Source organism: Phascolarctos cinereus, unplaced genomic scaffold (genome assembly GCF_003287225.1).
Source record: "Phascolarctos cinereus isolate Bilbo 61053 unplaced genomic scaffold, phaCin_HiC Scaffold_9;HRSCAF=440, whole genome shotgun sequence".
Classification (NCBI taxonomy): domain Eukaryota; kingdom Metazoa; phylum Chordata; class Mammalia; order Diprotodontia; family Phascolarctidae; genus Phascolarctos; species Phascolarctos cinereus.
Window position 1 is genome coordinate 254,724,938 of NW_027556402.1, and position 17,324 is coordinate 254,742,261.

General features: G+C 57.0%; 1 protein-coding gene across 6 annotated transcripts in view; it reads left to right on the top strand.

Annotated features, from left to right (window-relative positions):
- The window catches only part of MARK2 (microtubule affinity regulating kinase 2), a 57,731-nt gene that overhangs the window by 37,485 nt on the left and 2,922 nt on the right, over positions 1–17,324 (top strand). The window contains exons 1-17 of one of the 6 annotated variants that reach the window (XM_020968089.2): positions 494–946; positions 6,171–6,350; positions 6,523–6,576; positions 9,431–9,479; positions 9,908–9,973; positions 10,063–10,133; positions 10,333–10,389; positions 11,145–11,381; positions 11,631–11,750; positions 11,867–11,966; positions 12,060–12,172; positions 12,596–12,728; positions 12,817–12,995; positions 13,159–13,256; positions 13,770–13,931; positions 14,375–14,632; positions 15,483–15,509. In XM_020968089.2, coding sequence (XP_020823748.1) covers positions 6,216–6,350; positions 6,523–6,576; positions 9,431–9,479; positions 9,908–9,973; positions 10,063–10,133; positions 10,333–10,389; positions 11,145–11,381; positions 11,631–11,750; positions 11,867–11,966; positions 12,060–12,172; positions 12,596–12,728; positions 12,817–12,995; positions 13,159–13,256; positions 13,770–13,931; positions 14,375–14,632; positions 15,483–15,509 — 1,859 coding nt within the window. In that variant the 5' untranslated portion in view covers positions 494–946; positions 6,171–6,215. Of the gene's footprint in view, positions 1–493; positions 947–4,371; positions 4,441–6,170; positions 6,351–6,522; positions 6,577–9,430; positions 9,480–9,907; positions 9,974–10,062; positions 10,134–10,332; positions 10,390–11,144; positions 11,382–11,630; positions 11,751–11,866; positions 11,967–12,059; positions 12,173–12,595; positions 12,729–12,816; positions 12,996–13,158; positions 13,257–13,769; positions 13,932–14,374; positions 14,633–15,482; positions 15,510–17,324 lie in introns of those variants that run through there. The other 5 variants (XM_078148374.1, XM_020968087.2, XM_020968086.2 and 2 more) reach the window with 5 other exon arrangements.

A 17,324-nucleotide genomic window follows, 5' to 3' on the forward strand; every position in this document is an offset into this window, starting at 1 on the left:
TTGGAGAGGTCTTGTGTGAGGCCTACAAAGCCATCCATTTTATTAGGAGGCCTCCTGCTTTCTGGTTCGGGGCTGTCTACAGGGTCCGGTCCTCTGGTGCATTCCAGGAAGTTCCTTCCTACCTCTCGTGGCCTGACCTGATCCAGGCTGAGACACAGAAGGCGCTGTGGCATAGTCCAGTCCAGTCCAGCAGAAGGAACGCTTGAGGGCCTGGGTTCAAATTCAGGCCCCCTTCCCCTCCTTACTACTTGTGCCCTTGGGCCAGTCACATCTTGGGCCACAGTTTGGTTATCTATAAAAGAATGACCCTCGGGTCCATTCTAATTCTAAACCCCTGATCTCCCTCCTTCCCTTTCTCCTTTAGGGTGTGACCCAGGGTGGCAGGGCCCACCTGCTGGAGGTGAGATAAGGACTTGATGATGGGCCCTGGCTGGCTCCGTCATCTGTAGTCCCAGCGACTCACCTTAAGAGGGTGGGGCAAGCCACTTCCTGGGGGGAGGGGGAGGGAGCAGGAAGTTGCTCTAAGTCCTCCTCTCTTTCTCTTTCTCTCCCTCCCTCCCTTCTCCCCTTCTCTCCCGCCCCTTTCCTCCCACCTGGCTCCTTGTGAACTTCTCCGGGACTCCACTTCCTGGCGACTGGGGCTCTGGGATAAGCCTCTTGCTTGGGTCCCGGGCCTCCCCCCTGCTAAACCTGGTCTCTCGAGGCTAGTGGTGGTTTCGGTTGCGACACAGTTTAAGTTCCCTGGCTGAAGCTGCTCAGCCTAGCTGCTTCCTCACTTTTCACTGAGGAGGTGGTGGAAGGTGTCGCCGGGAGGCGGCAGAGCCAGCTCCCCCACCCTGGGCCTGGCTCTTTGAGGCCTCTGTACTTTGCCCTCGCTGCCTGACAGGTTCTCCTGGGCCCTGCTGAATGGAAGTCGACGTCGCTCCCTGCCCCTTTCTCAGAACGGGTATGTTTTCATCTCTTCCCGGCCTAGAACCCTGTAGAATTGAGGTTTTTAGCAGTTGCTAAAGAGCTGAGGGACAGTATAGGGTGGGAAGAGCCACTGGGAAGGCTTTCTTGGGAGCAAGGGGGTCAGCTTGGTGATTGAGGAATGAGAATGGCAGATCACCAGGGAGAAGATCCTTCCCCACCCCCACCCCCACCTCCTGTCAGGGTTACTATATAGTAAGCTGGCCAGGTGGAGGGGGGGGAGGGGCTTCCCAGACAGATAACTGGACCAGGCAGCATGATTATAAACACTGGAAAAGGGCATGTATTGCCATTCTAGGGACACTGCCCCCAGGCCCACTGCTAGGCTTCAGTGACTGAAATCAGACCCCTCTCTCCCAGCGAAGCCTCTCCTCTAGCCTGACTGATCCTGCTCCAGAGTGCGCCCAGTGTGTGTGTGGCTGCCCCCAGCCTGCTTCCTACCTCTTCTACCTCTGCCCCTCCCTGGTACCCCCCCCCATGGTACCTTAGGTGAGCCCTTCCTGTAGAAGCCCAGGTGAGGAACTGTCGGGGAAAGCTTCTACCATTAGGGAAGGGGTGCTGCCTGCCTGAGTCAGGGCCTGTCCTCCTAGGGTGGAGCTGTCTTCCGGGCGATCCTGGCACCCTGCCTGGAAGGAGCTATAGGATCCCAGGCTCATAGGCCTTTCTTCCTTCTCTCTTAGCCTCTGTCCTTTTCCCAAGCTTTTCAGGTGCTGGTTCTGTCATCTGGGCCTCAAGTTCTCCTTTCTAGTGACCACTTTGGTTCAAGATCCTGGCCTCAACTTCAAGCAGGTTTCCCAAGAGTTTCCAGTGAGGCACTTTGCCTAGACATTTGGAGAAAGGAACTCTTTTATCTCTACCCCACCCCCAAACAGCTAAACAAAAATCCAGTTCTTTTCTGAGAGAATAAGGGCAGGGAGGGCAGGCTAGAGGTGCTCCGAGGGCTTACCTGTTCTCTGAGGCTGAAGGAACCCAAGTCCAACCCCCTCATTGCACAGATGAGAAAACTGAGAGGTTCTTAGCAATGGCTTCTGTCAGTGACCAAGGTGGGCTTTGAATCCCCTTCTGACTCTCAGTCCAAGACCCCCTCAACCATGTCATGGTGACAGGAGGCCAAGCTCAGCCAAACCTTTCTGGGCTTACTTGGGCTTGAGGTTCAGGCTGAGTTACCTGGCTAGAAGAGCAGAGGGGAACTCTTAAAGTGATATAGAGTGTGAAGAAGGCCCCAGGCCCCAGAATATCCAGGTGACTCTTTAGTCAGGGCCCTAGGACCGTCTCCTCAACAAAGACCCCTTCTATGGTGCTAGAATGGAAGGAGGAGGCTCCAGTTGGGGCTTAGGGAGACATGGCGACTTTGGCATCCAAAAGAAGCCTGAACTACTTACAAGGACTAACAGCTTCTTCCTGGGAGCTTGGCTCCCACCACATCTCACTTGGTAAGGATTTTTGACTGGGCGATAACTCAGCCAGTGGACACAGTTGCTAGTCATGTTGAATGCCTAGAGGTTCTGCTCCCTCTGGCCTAAAGGAAGGAAGGCTGGAAGTGTGGAGTCATATGTGGGCCAGGGGAGAGCCCTGGGAGCCTTGTCCAGACGTTGGCTCTTGGGACCAAGCTCTGTAGTTAGCTCTCCATTGATGCTGTGCTGGCTTAGGGGCAGGGAGATGAGGCAGAGGACGCGCTGTGCTAGATTGCCGCCTCAAGGACGGTTCATCTTTCCATAGGCTCCGTGCCCCTGTTGTCATGGTCCTGATTCCCTCTGGGAAATTTAGAAGGAGAAGCCGGCATGCTTGAGATCTGTGCCAGCTGCATTATGGGCCCTTGGCCTGATGGACCAGATGCTGAACTGAGGCCTCTTGGGAGTTCCCAGGCTCTGGCTTCTGTAAAGTAAAGGGCACAGGTGCCCAGCCAGACTCTCTCTTGGGCCTGGGCCTTTGCCTCGAGCCGCCTTCTGTGTGGGGTGTTGGGTTTTTGTGGTTGTTATTTGGTGAGGAGGTGGGGGAGGGGAGGAGGACAATCACTCAGTCATTCTCAGATCCAGGGAGACCAGATGTAAAGCATTTTGCAAACCAGAAGCACCTAAGGACTTGTGATCGTCCCCTTTCCCCACCTCTGTCTCTGACTTTGTTCTCATTCCTCATTCTTGAAGAGGAGGCGAGAGTGAGGGGAGGATGGACCTGGGCTTCTGTCTGTTCTATCTGGAGAGCTCCCAGTGAGGAAGCTTCTGGGGCCTTAGAGTCACCTGGGGCACGGGGAGCGGAGGGGGGGACGGACACACGACGACTCACCCCGAGTCACAGAGGCTGTGGACTCTAGGTCCTCTTCTCTGTCTCTGGAGTCACCATGCTGTTCTCTGCTGCCCTGATGGGGAAGTTTGGGGGAGAGGCTGCCCACCTCTCCCAATGTCCCCAAGGCCTGACCTCTAGGAAGTCCTCCTAGGGTGAGCCATGGCCAAGTCTGACCTTAGCGTGGACCGCAAAGTCTGGATGTCTAGGTGCTGGTCCCTGCTGCGCCATGCTTTCTGCTGGATACGGACCTTCCTTGGTTTTATTAATTCATTAAATAAATATTTATCGAACACTTATCTTGGACACAGAACTGAACTAACGTCTCTAGAATATGTTGATTCCAGAAGACGGAGAGAAGGCTTCATGGCAGACGTGGTTATTGTTGACTCGTGTCTGACTCTTCATGACCCCATTTGGGGTGTTCTTAGCAGAAATACTAGAGTGATTTGCCATTTCCTTTTCTGGCTCATTTGACAGATGAGGAAACTGAGGCAAACAGGGTGAAATGACTTGCCTAGGGTCACACGGCTAGTAAGTGTCTCAGGCTGGGCTTGAACTCCAGGCTTCCTGACTCCCGGCCCAGCACTCTATCTACTGTGCCACCTAGCTGCCCCAACGGAAGTTAAGTGGAATCAAATTTCCCAACAAGAAGTGTTAATCAAAAATTTAACAAAACATGACACTTTCTTTCAAGACTAGTAGGTGCCCAAGTTAGGTGGGGTACTCAATCTGTCCTGAGGACGTAGGAAAAAAAACCACAAACTGATGACCAGAAAGATAGATTTCAATCCAGGGTGATGGTCCAGCTGCCTTGGGAGGAGCCCTTGGAGTTGTTAGGGGTGCATTCCTGCCACTAGCTGACACCTGCAATCCCAACTCTAAGACTGCTTCCTTGGGCCAATCTGCCCAGGGCGGGGGCCTCAGTTCACTCCCCTCAAGGTCCAGTAAGAGAGAATGGACCTGCATCTCCATGACCCCATTTAGGCTATTCCTGACAGAGCTCACTGGAGTGGTTTGCCGTTTCTATCCCTGGCTCATTTTTTTAAGGCTTCATGGCAGACGTGGTTATTGTTGACTCAAGCCTGACTCTCCATGGCCCCATTTGGGATTTTCTTGCAGAGATCCAGGAGTGGTTTGCCATTTCCTTCTCCAGCCCATTTTACAGATGGGGAAACTGAGGCAAATAAGGTAAAGTGACTTGCCCAGGTCACATGGGTAGTAAGTGTCTGAGGCTAGATTTGAACTTAGGAAGAGGAGTCTTCCTGACTGCAGGCTTCCCCTCACTTAGTGTGTTTTATTCTACCTAAATCTGTTAAATTTGTCAAGGTTGGGTCAAGAAGAGTTTTTCACCTTGCAAGATGTTTAGGTCACAGATCTTTCCCACTCCTTGTGCATGTGACCTTCCCCCCCCCCCCAGTCCATTTTCTGAGGCCTCCAGGCTTGTCATTGGGGGGATACAATGTGAAAGAATCCACTGGTCACTGAACCCTGTAACATTCTTAACTTCCCCCAGTTTTGTATGTTACCCACCATGCAGAGGGAGCTCCAGATTGGTCTCGAGTAAGGGACTGAGATCAGCTTTCACCAAATGGGGCTCTGCATACAAAATGTCCCAAAGCCAGGCTTCATCTGACCTGGTCGAGCCCTTCTCATCTCCTTCCAGAACTCGGATTCATAGAAGTCACAGGATAACAGATTTTAGCCCTAGAAGGGGCCTAAGAGAAGTCCTTGAGTCTAGTAAGCCCATTCTTGAGGGAATTGGCTCTCCAGCCTTCCTGCCTTCTGTCCCTCCTACCCGGGAAGGACCTCACTAGGGCCCAGGAAACCTGGTCCCAGGGGCAGGTTTCTCTCCATTTGAATGTTGTAAGCATTTTGGATGAGGGTGGGGCACTTAATAAGGGCTGGCAGAAAAATGATCCCTTCTCCCCCCCCCACCCTTCCACCAACACCCAAGCTCAGCCTAGGAATACAAAGGGGCAGGAAAACCATTGCCTGCCTCCCAAGGTGCTTCAGTTCTCCGGGGATGGGAGAGACCACCTGGACCTATTAATGTCTGCCCAGACCTGAATTCCCATCTTCACCCTGCTGGCAGCTCCAGAGCAGTGTTCTCTTGGTACAGATCTGAGGTTCTGAGAACCACCAATTAATGTGGGAATGTGGAGGCCAGACTTGAACCCAGGACTCTTTCCTGTTCTTTCTATTTGCCCAAGTTGCTTAACCTGTTCACAGCTATTCAGTTAAATTTAGCAAGTGCTGCAGGGTCTGCTGTGTGCAAAGCATATATATACTTAAGGTACAAAATAATGGTAAGCCCAGGGAGCCTGTGGTCTCAGGGCTTATGACACGTCCATTCATGTCATGGTTCAGGGAGTATGGTGTTTGTGTTTGATACGTACAAGGAGGCATCAGGTTGTTCTCAGAGGCCCGAGGAAGGAAAGCTCAGCAGGATTTCATCTGAGTTGAGCTTTACAAGGGAGACAGCCAGGTAAAAGGGGGTGGGGCAGCCAACTGCAGGCCTGGGGTACTCCCTGAAAAGGCACATATTTGTGTGTAGGGCTGGAGGACAGGAAGTATGGGACAAGGCTTGGATGATGGCAGGGACAGACCCTTGGGGGCAGAGGAGCTTGGCCTTACCTTGTGAGCTGTACTAGGGAGCCACTGAAAGATTCTAAGGAGAGTGAGGGGATCCAGGTGTGTAGCTGAGGGAGATGAGTCTGGTAGCAGACTGGATGAGTCTGGAGACAGACCTTCCACGAAGCCAGTGCTAGGAGCACTGAGGGATCATGCTGGTGAAGGTGAATTCACATCCTTCTTCCCCGAAGAGTCCTCTTGGGGTTCCCTCCTAGCCCTAGAATTGAGCAGGTTATAAAGGCAGAGTGCAGTCAGTCTCTCTAACTGTCTGTGCCTCCTTCCTGCAGCCGGCCCTCGGACACCTGGACGCCAAGCCCAGCAGTAAGGCCAACATGCTCCGTGGCCGCAACTCGGCCACGTCTGCTGACGAGCAGCCACACATCGGCAATTATCGGCTCCTCAAGACCATCGGTAAAGGCAACTTTGCTAAGGTGAAGTTGGCCCGGCATGTCCTGACTGGCAAGGAGGTGAGCGAGGGAGCGTGGGGGTGATCGCCTTTCTGGGGGCCACCACGGCCACAGCACTGCATCAGGTTCCTGCTTTCTGGTCTGAGCAGCAAAGTGGGTGTGGGAAAGAGGATGGTTCTGATTTCTTGGTTCTGCCCTCGGGCCAAAGACTTTTGTGCTTCCTTCCCTTCAGGTGGCGGTGAAGATCATTGACAAGACCCAGCTCAATTCTTCCAGCCTCCAGAAAGTAAGCAGAGAGTACCCACTGGCCCTACCCACGTGAGGGCTGGGGGGGCTGACAAGACCCCCTCTTTGATCCTTTCTGCCAAAAGCTTGCCTTCTCTCTGGCCTGGTGGGCCTTCCTGGCCTTGGTTGTATCTCCAGGCTGACTACTACCCCCCAGGCTCCTTTTCCCCTCAAGCTTTAGAGGGGCTGTTTGGCTCACTTGGTTTAGCACCCCAACTTCAAGTACTTTGAGAAGACAGAGACACTGGGAGTGTTGAGGGGGTGCAGGGTAAGTTCTCTGAGGGCCCGTGGAAATGGTTGACACTGTTTCCTTGACAACCAGTGCCTAGGGCTGAGCAGGGATAGGGAGTGAGTGACTCCGTAGTCAAATTTAGAAGCTAGACTCTGGTCCAAACCCTGAGGTGGCAGATGGAGTTTAGGGAAGGCACCCTTCCTTCTCCCTCGTGGTTTTCCAGACCCTTTGTGTTAGGGATCACTGGGGTCTTTTCTGACCTGGGAGCAGGACATTTGTTTTCTCCCTGCCTCGCAGTTGGGGACCAGAGGATGTCCTTTGGCACTGGGGAGAGCCCCTAGGCAGATTGTAGTTATTTTGGCCCCAGAAACTGAGAAGCTGCTGGCAAGGAGAAAAGGGAGCCAGCTTTTTTTTTTGCAGAAGGGAAAAGCTTGCCAGTAGCTGGTTGTCATAGCAACAGTAAAAGTGGGAACTCTCTCCTCTGGGCCTTGGCAGAGGGGGGAGGGAGGCTCTGTGTCTGCCTGATCTAGGTAGCCTCATTTCCCAGGCCACCAAAATGCAGCCACTTAGCTCTGTTACACTTCTTCTGGGCCCATTTCTGGATGAGGGGCTTGGATTCTGATCTAGAAGAAGGGACTGGGACCTCAGCTCACAGAATCAGGATGAGCAGAATTGCAAGGTTGCCAGAGCTGGGGTCAAGGCAATGGTGGTTCAGTCAGGGAATTGAATGGTGGTGTTGGCTTACCTGACACATTGGGAGTCAGAACCAAGAAATGGGACTTCCTTCTGCTTGAATCCCAGAATGTTAACTGCCCTTTCCAGTATCCCTACTTTGGGCTTTCTGAAAGGCCTTCTTGGAGTGAGGCAGAGAAGGGCTGTATTTGCCTGGCTACGGCAACAGCCTCCCCCCTGTCATCGAAATAGATGCTGGTGTGGTTTGTGGCCTTAGCCCTTAGAAAAGTTTGGGCTGCCATCTTGTGACCTCCCAGGAGGCCAAGGATTTGACTTCTCGCTGGGCTTTGCCCTCACCACCAGTGAGACTGAGCCAGTGAAGTGACCTTTACTAAGGCCAGTGTGAATCTCGACCTCCTTCCTTCTGGTGAGCCGTGGTCTCGGACAAGGATGCCCCCACGGCAGGACACACGGGTTCCTAGCAGCCTCCAGAGGTCCTAGATCCCCTCACTCCCAGAGGACTCTCACTTTGGTGCCTTTTCTGGAGTTGAGTCACTGATAGGACCTGAGAGGGGGAGGTGTGATGGGAGTGCCCAGGTGACCCTGGATTGGCTTTTGGAATGGCTTTCTGTTCCATCCCAGTCACTAGAGTGGCAGCTCCCTCTCCTTGCTCTCTTTTCTGAGTGCTTGCCCGGGATTTGATCTTCATTCAGTGGGGCCAGAGGAGAATCCTGGGAAACAGCTGGGAGCAGAGGGGGAGCTGGAGAGGGAGGCCAGATTAGAGGCAGACACCTGAAAGCATAAAAAAGCTGGCCTTTCTCTTTGCTTCCTACACAAAAAGAAATCCCTCTGTGAGCTCTTTTCAAGGATTAGGCATTAACCGTTCCCTGAATTGGGGGTCCTGAGGCCTTCTTGCTGCTCAGCTTGGAGCCAGCTGGGCTGGACCCCCCTGGAAGCACCCCCTGAGCTTGGCCCTGCAGAACTGACCTAGTCCTTTTCGGCTTTCTTCATGGAGATGGATGGTTTGAGAGCCCCCATTTTTGTTTCACAAAGCAAGCGTGAGTGTGTGCAGGTGGATTTAATTAAAATTGGCATCAGCTATATATAGGAGCAGCTTCTTCTAACCAGACCAGGGCTCTGTGCTTGCCAGAGAATGCCAAGAGTGGTGTAGCACGAGGAGAGAACCTTGGGGGGCCTCAGAGGCTTGGGAGCTTCCATTCCCTTCCCCTCCCTGCCCCTGGACCAGCCTTGGGCTGTCAGTGCACGCTGCTCACCCACAGTCATGGGGGGGGGGGAACCCCTTGGGCTCGCCAGTGAGCAGTGGGGCCTTTCGGGCACCTCTGTCTTCTTCTCCTCTCTCTGTTTCACTGTCTCCTTTCTCTCTCCCTCTCACTTCTCTCTCTTTCCTTTCGTTCTCTTTCCCTGTCTTCATTTTCTATGTCTCTTTCCTTGTCTCTTCTCTCTTTTTCTCTCTCTCTCTTCCTCTCTCTTCTCTGACTCTTTCTCCAACTCCCTTTCTCTCTCTCTCTCTCCCCTCCCCCGACCCCCACCTTGGAAATCCTGTATATCTGCCCTCGTTGGATTGGGCTGGGCCCAAGGGGGAGGGTGGTAGCACACCCTTCTTCGGCCACAAGGCCTCTTGTTAAGGAAGGCAATGGAAAGAGGAAAGAAGGCTTAGCAAGTGCTGGGAGAGTCCTAAGGTAGTCTTTCTGTCCACCTTGCTGCTTTTCTTCACCCCAACCCCAGCCTGGTGTCTGCCATGGCCATCCAGCTTTGGCCTAGAGGACGCAGCTGAGTAGAAGGCTAGGGAGGAATAGGGTGTACACTTCCTATTTTTTCTCCTTTTTTTTCCCCCCCTTGACAAGGAGCTGAGGCCCACTTGGAGGGGGGCCGGGGTGGAGCAGAAGGTCACAAGTGGAATAAGGGTGACCCTCAGCATTTTATTTTCCAGCTGTTCCGGGAAGTAAGAATAATGAAGGTTTTGAATCATCCCAACATAGGTGAGAGCCAGGCTCCTGGGCACTGCTTTTCCCTCCACCAGGGCTGCGTCTCCACAAGTTCAGGTCACATTTTTAAATCGCTTTGCTCCCAGCCCCGTGAGGTGGCTAGAGAGAGATCGTTGCCCTCGTTTGACAAATAAGGGAACTGAGGCACAGACAAGTAAAGACTCTCCCTGGGACCCAAAGACCTCCAAGTCAGGGCAGCGTAGTTGACTCGGAGAGACCGGGGCTGCTGGGGAGAGGGCTGGGTGTCAGAAGAAGCCCACTGCTAGCCGGGGACTCCAGTGACTTCCTTTGTAGAATCTTCACCATCTGCCAAGCCCTTTGTCAGCTGTAAGGCACTTGTTTGTTAGCTGTGACTCTGGGCAGGAGGGAGGGGCCCTTCTTTAGGGTGCCGTCTGAGAGCCCACACTCTTCTTGTCTTGCAGTTAAATTATTTGAAGTGATTGAGACAGAGAAGACCCTTTATCTTGTAATGGAGTACGCTAGCGGAGGTGAGTGTAGGGCCCGCTCTTCCTGCTGCCCTACCTGCCACCCCGAGCTCTCCCAGGCCCGTGACCCTTCTTGGCCCTGTTCTCTTTAGGAGAGGTGTTTGACTACCTGGTAGCACATGGGAGGATGAAGGAAAAAGAGGCCCGAGCCAAGTTCCGACAGGTGGGTTCCCCTGGGACCTTGGCCCATGCTGGGTCGAGGCCTGTCGGGAGGGTCGTGGGGTAATGGAGGCAGCTCCGGCTTGCTATCCCCCCTCTGCCCTGGCTGGAGCCCACCAGCCAAGCTTGGCTCCTCCTCCCAGGCTCAGTCTATGGTCTGGGCCTCCGCTGCTCCTGACCTTACCTTCCTCTCTCCCTTCCAGATAGTCTCGGCTGTACAGTACTGTCACCAGAAGTTCATTGTGCATAGAGACTTGAAGGTAAGAGTCTTCAGCTGGCGGTTGGGCTGGGGGCTTGCCTGGCCCTTTGAAAGCTCCATCTCCCTGCTGCTTATGCAGAGACCCCAGCACATGCTTCTCACTCCTTGGGAAGTGGCCGGGAGATTCAGAGCCCCCTGACATTGGCAGAGAGCCCTGAGACACCCTTTTCTCTGCCCTTGGGGTGGGACCTAGGGCTCCCCATCAAGTCCCGGCCCAGCTTGGCTGTGGGCCGAGAGCACTGAGAGCTGGAGCCAGACCCTCCCCCCTCACCCCACCTGTGTCCTTGAGGCCTCACAGACGTAGCTGCAATGACCATATTCGCCCCATTTCATTACTGGTTCCACCCAACAGAGGGGAGCAGCCCACCTGAAAGGCCCGATGGGGATTTTATGTTAAAAAGCCCTCTCGGTCCCTCTCGGAAAGGCCTTCGAAGATCCCTTTGGACATGCTTAGTAAACCCGCCTGAGAGTGCAGTGGGCTCCCTTCTCTGAGGAGAGGGGATGGCATGGTCTTTCTCCCTTCTTCGGGACATCCGGCCGTGGGTCTTCGGGGACTTGACGTGTGGTGGAGACTACCCTTTGGGTTTTGCTTCTTCTCCTGCTCCGAGTTCTTTGAAAACCTTCCCGCTGTGCGCCGGTTTCCTGCATCACTGTTGGCTACTCCTGTCATGCTCCGTACCTCGCCAGGGAGGGCTCGCGCTGCTCTCAGCCTCTCCTGACCCAGACCTTTTTCCTGCCTCTCCCCGTCCCTCCCAGGCAGAAAACCTGCTCCTGGATGCCGACATGAACATCAAAATTGCCGACTTTGGCTTCAGTAACGAATTCACCTTTGGCACAAAGCTGGACACCTTCTGTGGCAGCCCTCCCTACGCTGCCCCAGAGCTCTTCCAGGGCAAGAAGTACGACGGGCCCGAGGTGGATGTCTGGAGCCTCGGCGTCATCCTCTACACGCTGGTCAGCGGCTCCCTGCCTTTTGACGGCCAGAACCTCAAGGTGGGGCGAGGCGCGGGCGCAAACCCCCCTTGTGGGCCTTCTCCTCTGTGGCCTCAGACAGGGCTGCTCCCCACCTCCACCCCTCAGCCCCTGCCATCTCCAGACAGCCAGGGGGCTTCCTCCCTTCCTCCCAAGTGTGGGAGCTGCAGCGGGTGCCCTCTCCCTGGCTCAGCCTGGGGCTCCTGAAGGGGAGGGCAGGGCCGGGCGCCTTTTCTGCCCTGAGCCCCGCCACCCCGGCTTCCCTTGCAGGAGCTCCGGGAGCGGGTGCTGCGGGGGAAGTACCGGATCCCATTCTACATGTCCACGGACTGCGAGAACCTGCTCAAGAAGTTCCTCATCCTCAACCCCAGCAAGAGGGGCACTTTGGAGGTGGGGGGGCTGCCCAGTGGTTGGGGGGGGCAGGAGGGCTGTCTGGCGGGGCAGGACAGGGGGCTTCAGGCTCGTGCCTGGGCCCTCTGATCCTCGCCTTCTGCTCTCACCCCCAGCAAATCATGAAAGACCGGTGGATGAACGTGGGGCACGAAGAAGACGAACTCAAGCCGTACGTGGAGCCGCTGCCGGACTACAAGGACCCCCGGCGGACAGGTGAGGCCCTCGGCGAGGGGCTGGGCCCGGGAAGCTGTGCAGCCCGAGGGCCGGGGGCCTCACCAGGTCTGTGCTGTTTGTGCTGCTCCTCAGAGCTGATGGTCTCCATGGGCTACACGCGGGAGGAGATCCAGGACTCCCTAGTGGGCCAGAAATACAACGAGGTGATGGCCACCTACCTGCTGCTGGGCTACAAGAGCTCGGAGGTGAGTGGGCAAGGCTCCTGCCCCTTGAAGTGTTCGTGGCCTCCTTCCCCTCCTCCCTAGGATGTTGCCCAGCCCCAACACACACACATGCACGTGCACACACACACACACACACACACACACACACACACACGCATGAACACACAAGCAAAGCACGCAATGCAATACACACATGCACACACGCAATACACATGCATGCACACACACACGCACATGCACATACACACAAACACACATGCACACACACGCACACTCTCCCTCCCTCCCTAGCGTTAGTTGCTCCCTCTGGGGCCTGCGTCGGGGGTGGTTAGTCCTCCCCACTCAGGTCCGTTCCCAGGCCTTCCCGGAGGTGGCTGTCTGACTGCGCGTCCGTGTTGTCATTTGCCATGTCCCTCTCGCCCTGGCGCTCTGCTTGGATTGCAGCTGGAGGGCGAGACGATCACACTGAAGCCACGGCCGTCGGCAGAACTGACCAGCAGCGGTGCCCCGTCCCCATCCCACAAGGTACAGCGAAGCGTCTCCGCCAACCCCAAGCAGCGACGCTTCAGCGATCAGGGTGAGTGCTGGCAGGGTCTGGGGGCGGGCCTCCCCCACGTCCTCGAGGCTGCCTCCCCCTCACCCACTGCCCCCTGCTCTGCTCGCAGCTGGTCCTGCCATCCCCACCTCCAACTCCTACTCCAAGAAGACACAGAGTAACAATGCGGAGAACAGGCGGCCCGAAGAGGAGCGGGAGTCCGGGCGGAAGGCCAGCAGCACCGCCAAGGTGCCCGCCAGCCCGCTGCCTGGCCTCGAGAGGAAGAAGGCCACACCCACTCCCTCGACGGTGAGCCCCCGCCCCCTGCTCTCACCTGCTCCTCTCAAGAGAGGCCCCCGGCCTGCAGGACGCCCTGCACCAGGGCTTCGTCTTCAGTGGGAGACTGTCTCAGCATGAAGGCATGGGGCTCACCCCCTGTGTCTCTCTCCCTCCCCCCTCCTGTGCCCCACAGAACAGCGTGCTCTCCACCAGCACCAACAGGAGCCGGAACTCCCCGCTGTTAGAGCGAGCCAGCTTAGGCCAGAGCTCCGTCCAGAACGGCAAGGACAGGTGAGCGGGCACCCGGCCCCCCTCCCCATCCGCCCCCTCCCCATCGGCCCCCTTGGCTCTGCTTTGCCTCTCTCTTTCTCCTCATCCCAGAGATGATCTCCTGACACTCTGGCACGTGGCTGTTGGAGAGCGGAGGCTAAGGCCGCACCGTTTGGGTCCTGGCAGTGAGACCAGGATGGCAGCCTGAACGAACTGGCTGGGGCCGAACAGAGCCCCCTGGTACCCTTCAGTCAGAGGGCACCTGGCCAGGAAGGTCCATCAGCTCTGGGCTCAGTTAAGATGTAGCCTCCGCAGAACCCTGGGTGGGACGGGGCAGGGGGCTGCTCCACCAGCTGCCATCCTTGGCCTTCGCTTTCCTCCATCATCCCCCCGACCCAGGCTTCTGCCTGCTGCCCCTATGGCCTTCGCCATCCCTTCACTCCCCCTTGCTCTGCCCTGGGCCGGGCTTTGGGCCTGCTGTCGCTACCCCGCCTAACCAACCTTGCGCATCTCGGCTGCTTTTTTGTCTCCTAGCCTAACCATGCCAGGCTCCCGGGCCTCCACGGCCTCCGCCTCCGCCGCTGTCTCTGCGGCACGGCCCCGCCAGCACCAGAAGTCCATGTCGGCCTCCGTGCACCCCAACAAGGCCTCGGGGTTGCCCCCGACAGACAGTAATTGTGAGGTGCCCAGGCCCAGGCAAGTGTGCTGGGCTGCTCCTCCTGGACACTGCTCCTGGGAGGGATCTGCTTGGTCCCAGTCAGCCTGGTGGGAGACAGAGAGGACTGAGGAGGATGGTCAAGGGGCCCAGCCCCCATCACAGGCACCCTGCAGGAAGCCGAGGGTTACGAAGGTGGCTCGGGCTTCCCAGAGCCTGCGACCCCAGGCCTCTCTTGGCTCCTCTCAGGGGCCAAAGGGACAGCGCACAGTGCTGCTCGCGCCAGCTTGGGGCAGACCCTCAGTCTGTCCGCTCCAGTGATTCTTCCCCTCCTCATCCCATCTCTCCTCCCCTTGGTTCCCTTCCCTTTGCAATGGCTGCCTCCCTTCTCCAATCACCCCAACCAAACCATGCTTTGGGTCTTGTGTGGAAAGGGTTCTTGGGTGAGGGCGGCTGCCCTCTGACCCTCCCCCTCTCCCCACAGTACCGCTCCCCAGAGGGTCCCTGTGGCCTCCCCCTCGGCTCACAACATCAGCAGCAGTGGGGGAGCCCCGGAACGGACCAACTTCCCCCGGGGGGTGTCAAGCAGAAGCACCTTCCACGCCGGGCAGCTGCGCCAGGTGCGGGATCAACAGAACCTGCCCTATGGGGTCACACCTGCCTCTCCTTCTGGCCACAGCCAAGGCCGACGGGGGGCCTCCGGCAGCATCTTCAGCAAATTCACATCCAAGTTTGTTCGCAGGTGAGTGGGGGCTGTGGCCGGGGGGGTGGGGCGGGGTGTCCAGCCAGAGGTGACCAGGCTTTCAGCACTGGTGCCTTCCTAGCACTGGCCAGGTGACCAAAGCCAGGATTAGGACCTGGGGGGCGCCCTAGGCCAAGAACCCTCTGTCTCCTCTATTGACCACCCAGACTTCCCATGCTCCCCAACCCCCTTCCCTCCTTCACATCCTCATCACTCCCAGCCCCAAGCAGATGGCCAATGCCGCCTCCTCCCTGGGAGTGTGAACTTGGATGCTAAAATAAAAGCCCCCTCTTCTCTCCTGAGTTCCCATGGAAACTCATATCCTGGTGACGCAGCTGCAGAATCGTGAGGCGAAGGCTGGGTCAGGAAGGGAGAACTCTGCCGCCTTCTGGCCTCTGGTCTCAGCTGGTTCGGAGACTTCCTTTCCCAACACCATGCGCAGCCTGGGCCGGTCACAGTGCGACCGTCTCCCCTCCCTGCTGCCGTGGCCACGGCCACAACCTGGGCAGTGCTGGGGGGGAGCCCTTTGAAGGAGCTTCCTGCCAGCCAGGGCTGTCTCCACTCAGGGTTTTCTCACCTGGGTCCTCTGTGTTCACACACACCCACACACGCCGTGGCTCTGAGCTCCTGCCCCTCGCCGGGCGTCTGTGGGGAGGGGGCGGCGACCCTGGGCATCTCGTCTCGCTGAGTGGCTTTCCCCAGAGTAGGGTGGACACCTGGTTCAGAAGGGCCTCCTCCCTACCTGCTCATCCACACACCGTCTTGTTGTTGGTTTTTTTTATTTTATTTCTTTTTTATTTTGTCTTTTTTGTTTCTTTTGTTTTGTTTTTTGTTTTTTGTTTTTTTTTAGAAATCTGTCTTTCAGGTTTGCCAGAAGGTAGGCGTTGAGCCCGCTGTGTGTGTCTGTGCCCCGTGTCCTGTCTCTGTCACTAACTCCCCTCTCCCGGCTCCTCTTTCCTCTGCCATCTGCTAATGGAGTCTGTGTGGCCTCTGGCTCCCAGCAGACATCTTAAAGGGATGCCGGCTGGCCGATTCAGGCCTGCCCTCCCCAGCACCATACAGAGCAGACATTGGGGAGAAGAAAGTTTTGGCTGGGGGCTGACTAGGGCCTCAGCACTCTGAGTCCCCCTTCGTTCTCTAGAGAGGTCAGCGTGAGGGCCGGGGGTACACATTTGAGACACTCGGCCTTTGTGGGCCATTCAGGGAAGGTCACGTGAAGGTTCAGGGTCTGGGCTGCAGAGCAGCAGCCCTGGGAGAGGTTCCCGAGAGGAGAGGTGTACTCTTGTCTTGGGGGAGGGGCCGGGGAAGGCGAGGGGATGGCCCCCCCAGGTGCCGGGTCCCTTTAAGATGGTCGTGCCCCTCGTGTCCCGGGTTCTGGGTCACAGGTGTGTGCTTTCTCTTTTCTCCCCTGACCCTGTGTGCATGCAGAGACAAGGAGGCCGAAGGCTCTTCACCGTTCATCTCTGATCGCTTTCCTTCTGGTCTTTGCCCTCCTCCACTCCCTTGTGTCTTGGAAAGGGCTCTGCTGCCAAGCTCCTCCCTCCCCCCTTCCAAGGGTCTCGTACCCCTGCAGGTGATGGGGATGCCAGGCCCGTCAGAGGGCCAGGTGTGGGGAGCAACAGCGCCCTCTCCTGGTAGGCCACTGGTGCCAGTAGGCCACTGGTGCCAGCAGCCCACGTGCAGCTCCCCCCTTTCTCTCCTCACAGCTGACCTCCGTGCCCTGCTCTCAGACGTCATTTCTCTAGTTTACTGCCACCTGGATAGCTTCTGAGAGCCTCCGAAACACCAGGAGGCGGCGTAGTGAAGAGGGGACAGAGGTCATGGGGGGGGAGGCTGGAAAGCCTGAGTTTTCCCTCTGTCCATCTCCTGTGTCCACCTCTCTGGAGAGACCCCTCCTTGACCTTTGTCCGCGAGGAGCTGGCCCGGCAGGTGCCCCCGAGGTCTCAGGAGGCTCCAGGCTTCCAGGGACGCTCAGAGCTGGGCCCTCTGATCAGTCCAGGCCCTGGGCAAGAGAAAGCCGTGGCTTTCCTTCCCAGTGTGAGGACGCCTTCCTTTCACCGTCCCTGCAGATGGCCCAGGCGAATGTGCTCCTGTTGTCTCTGCTCTCTCACTTATTGGTGTGTTCTCGTGTGCCTCTTGTTATGTGTCTGGGTCTTTGTGCTCTCCCACATGCCTCTCCCCGTTACTGCCCTGTTCTCCTAGCCTCCCCCACCCCACCCCACCCCAGAGAAGCCGCTCAGCGGGGCCAGAAGCACGTGAAGGGCGTGGGCCCTCCTCCCCTCCCCCCCCCCATACCTCAGCAGACCGCCTCGGCAGATGGCCTTTCGGTCTGGCTGGCAGGGAGGGAGGATCATGGGGATTACTCCCCCCAGGGATTCATGGTCAGTGTCTGCTTCCTCTTCCCTTCCTCCCATCACCGCCATCCTCCCTGCCAACTGCCGTTCGCTCGGGCCTCAGTCAGGCAGCTCCAGGTCTCTCCCCTCCCGATTCCGAATGGCGGAAGCCACCCGCTCTCCCTCCTTCTCTGCTGTCGCTTTTCTCGGAAGAAGCCCTGATGGATCCTCGGCAGACAAATAGCTCTCTCTGTCTGCGGCCTGGGCGTCTGCTAGGCCTAGGAGTCAGGGAGCTGAGGGGTGGGAGTGGGGTGGGCAGCCGTGATGGGAGCCTCCGACCCTGGCTGGGACTCAGTGTG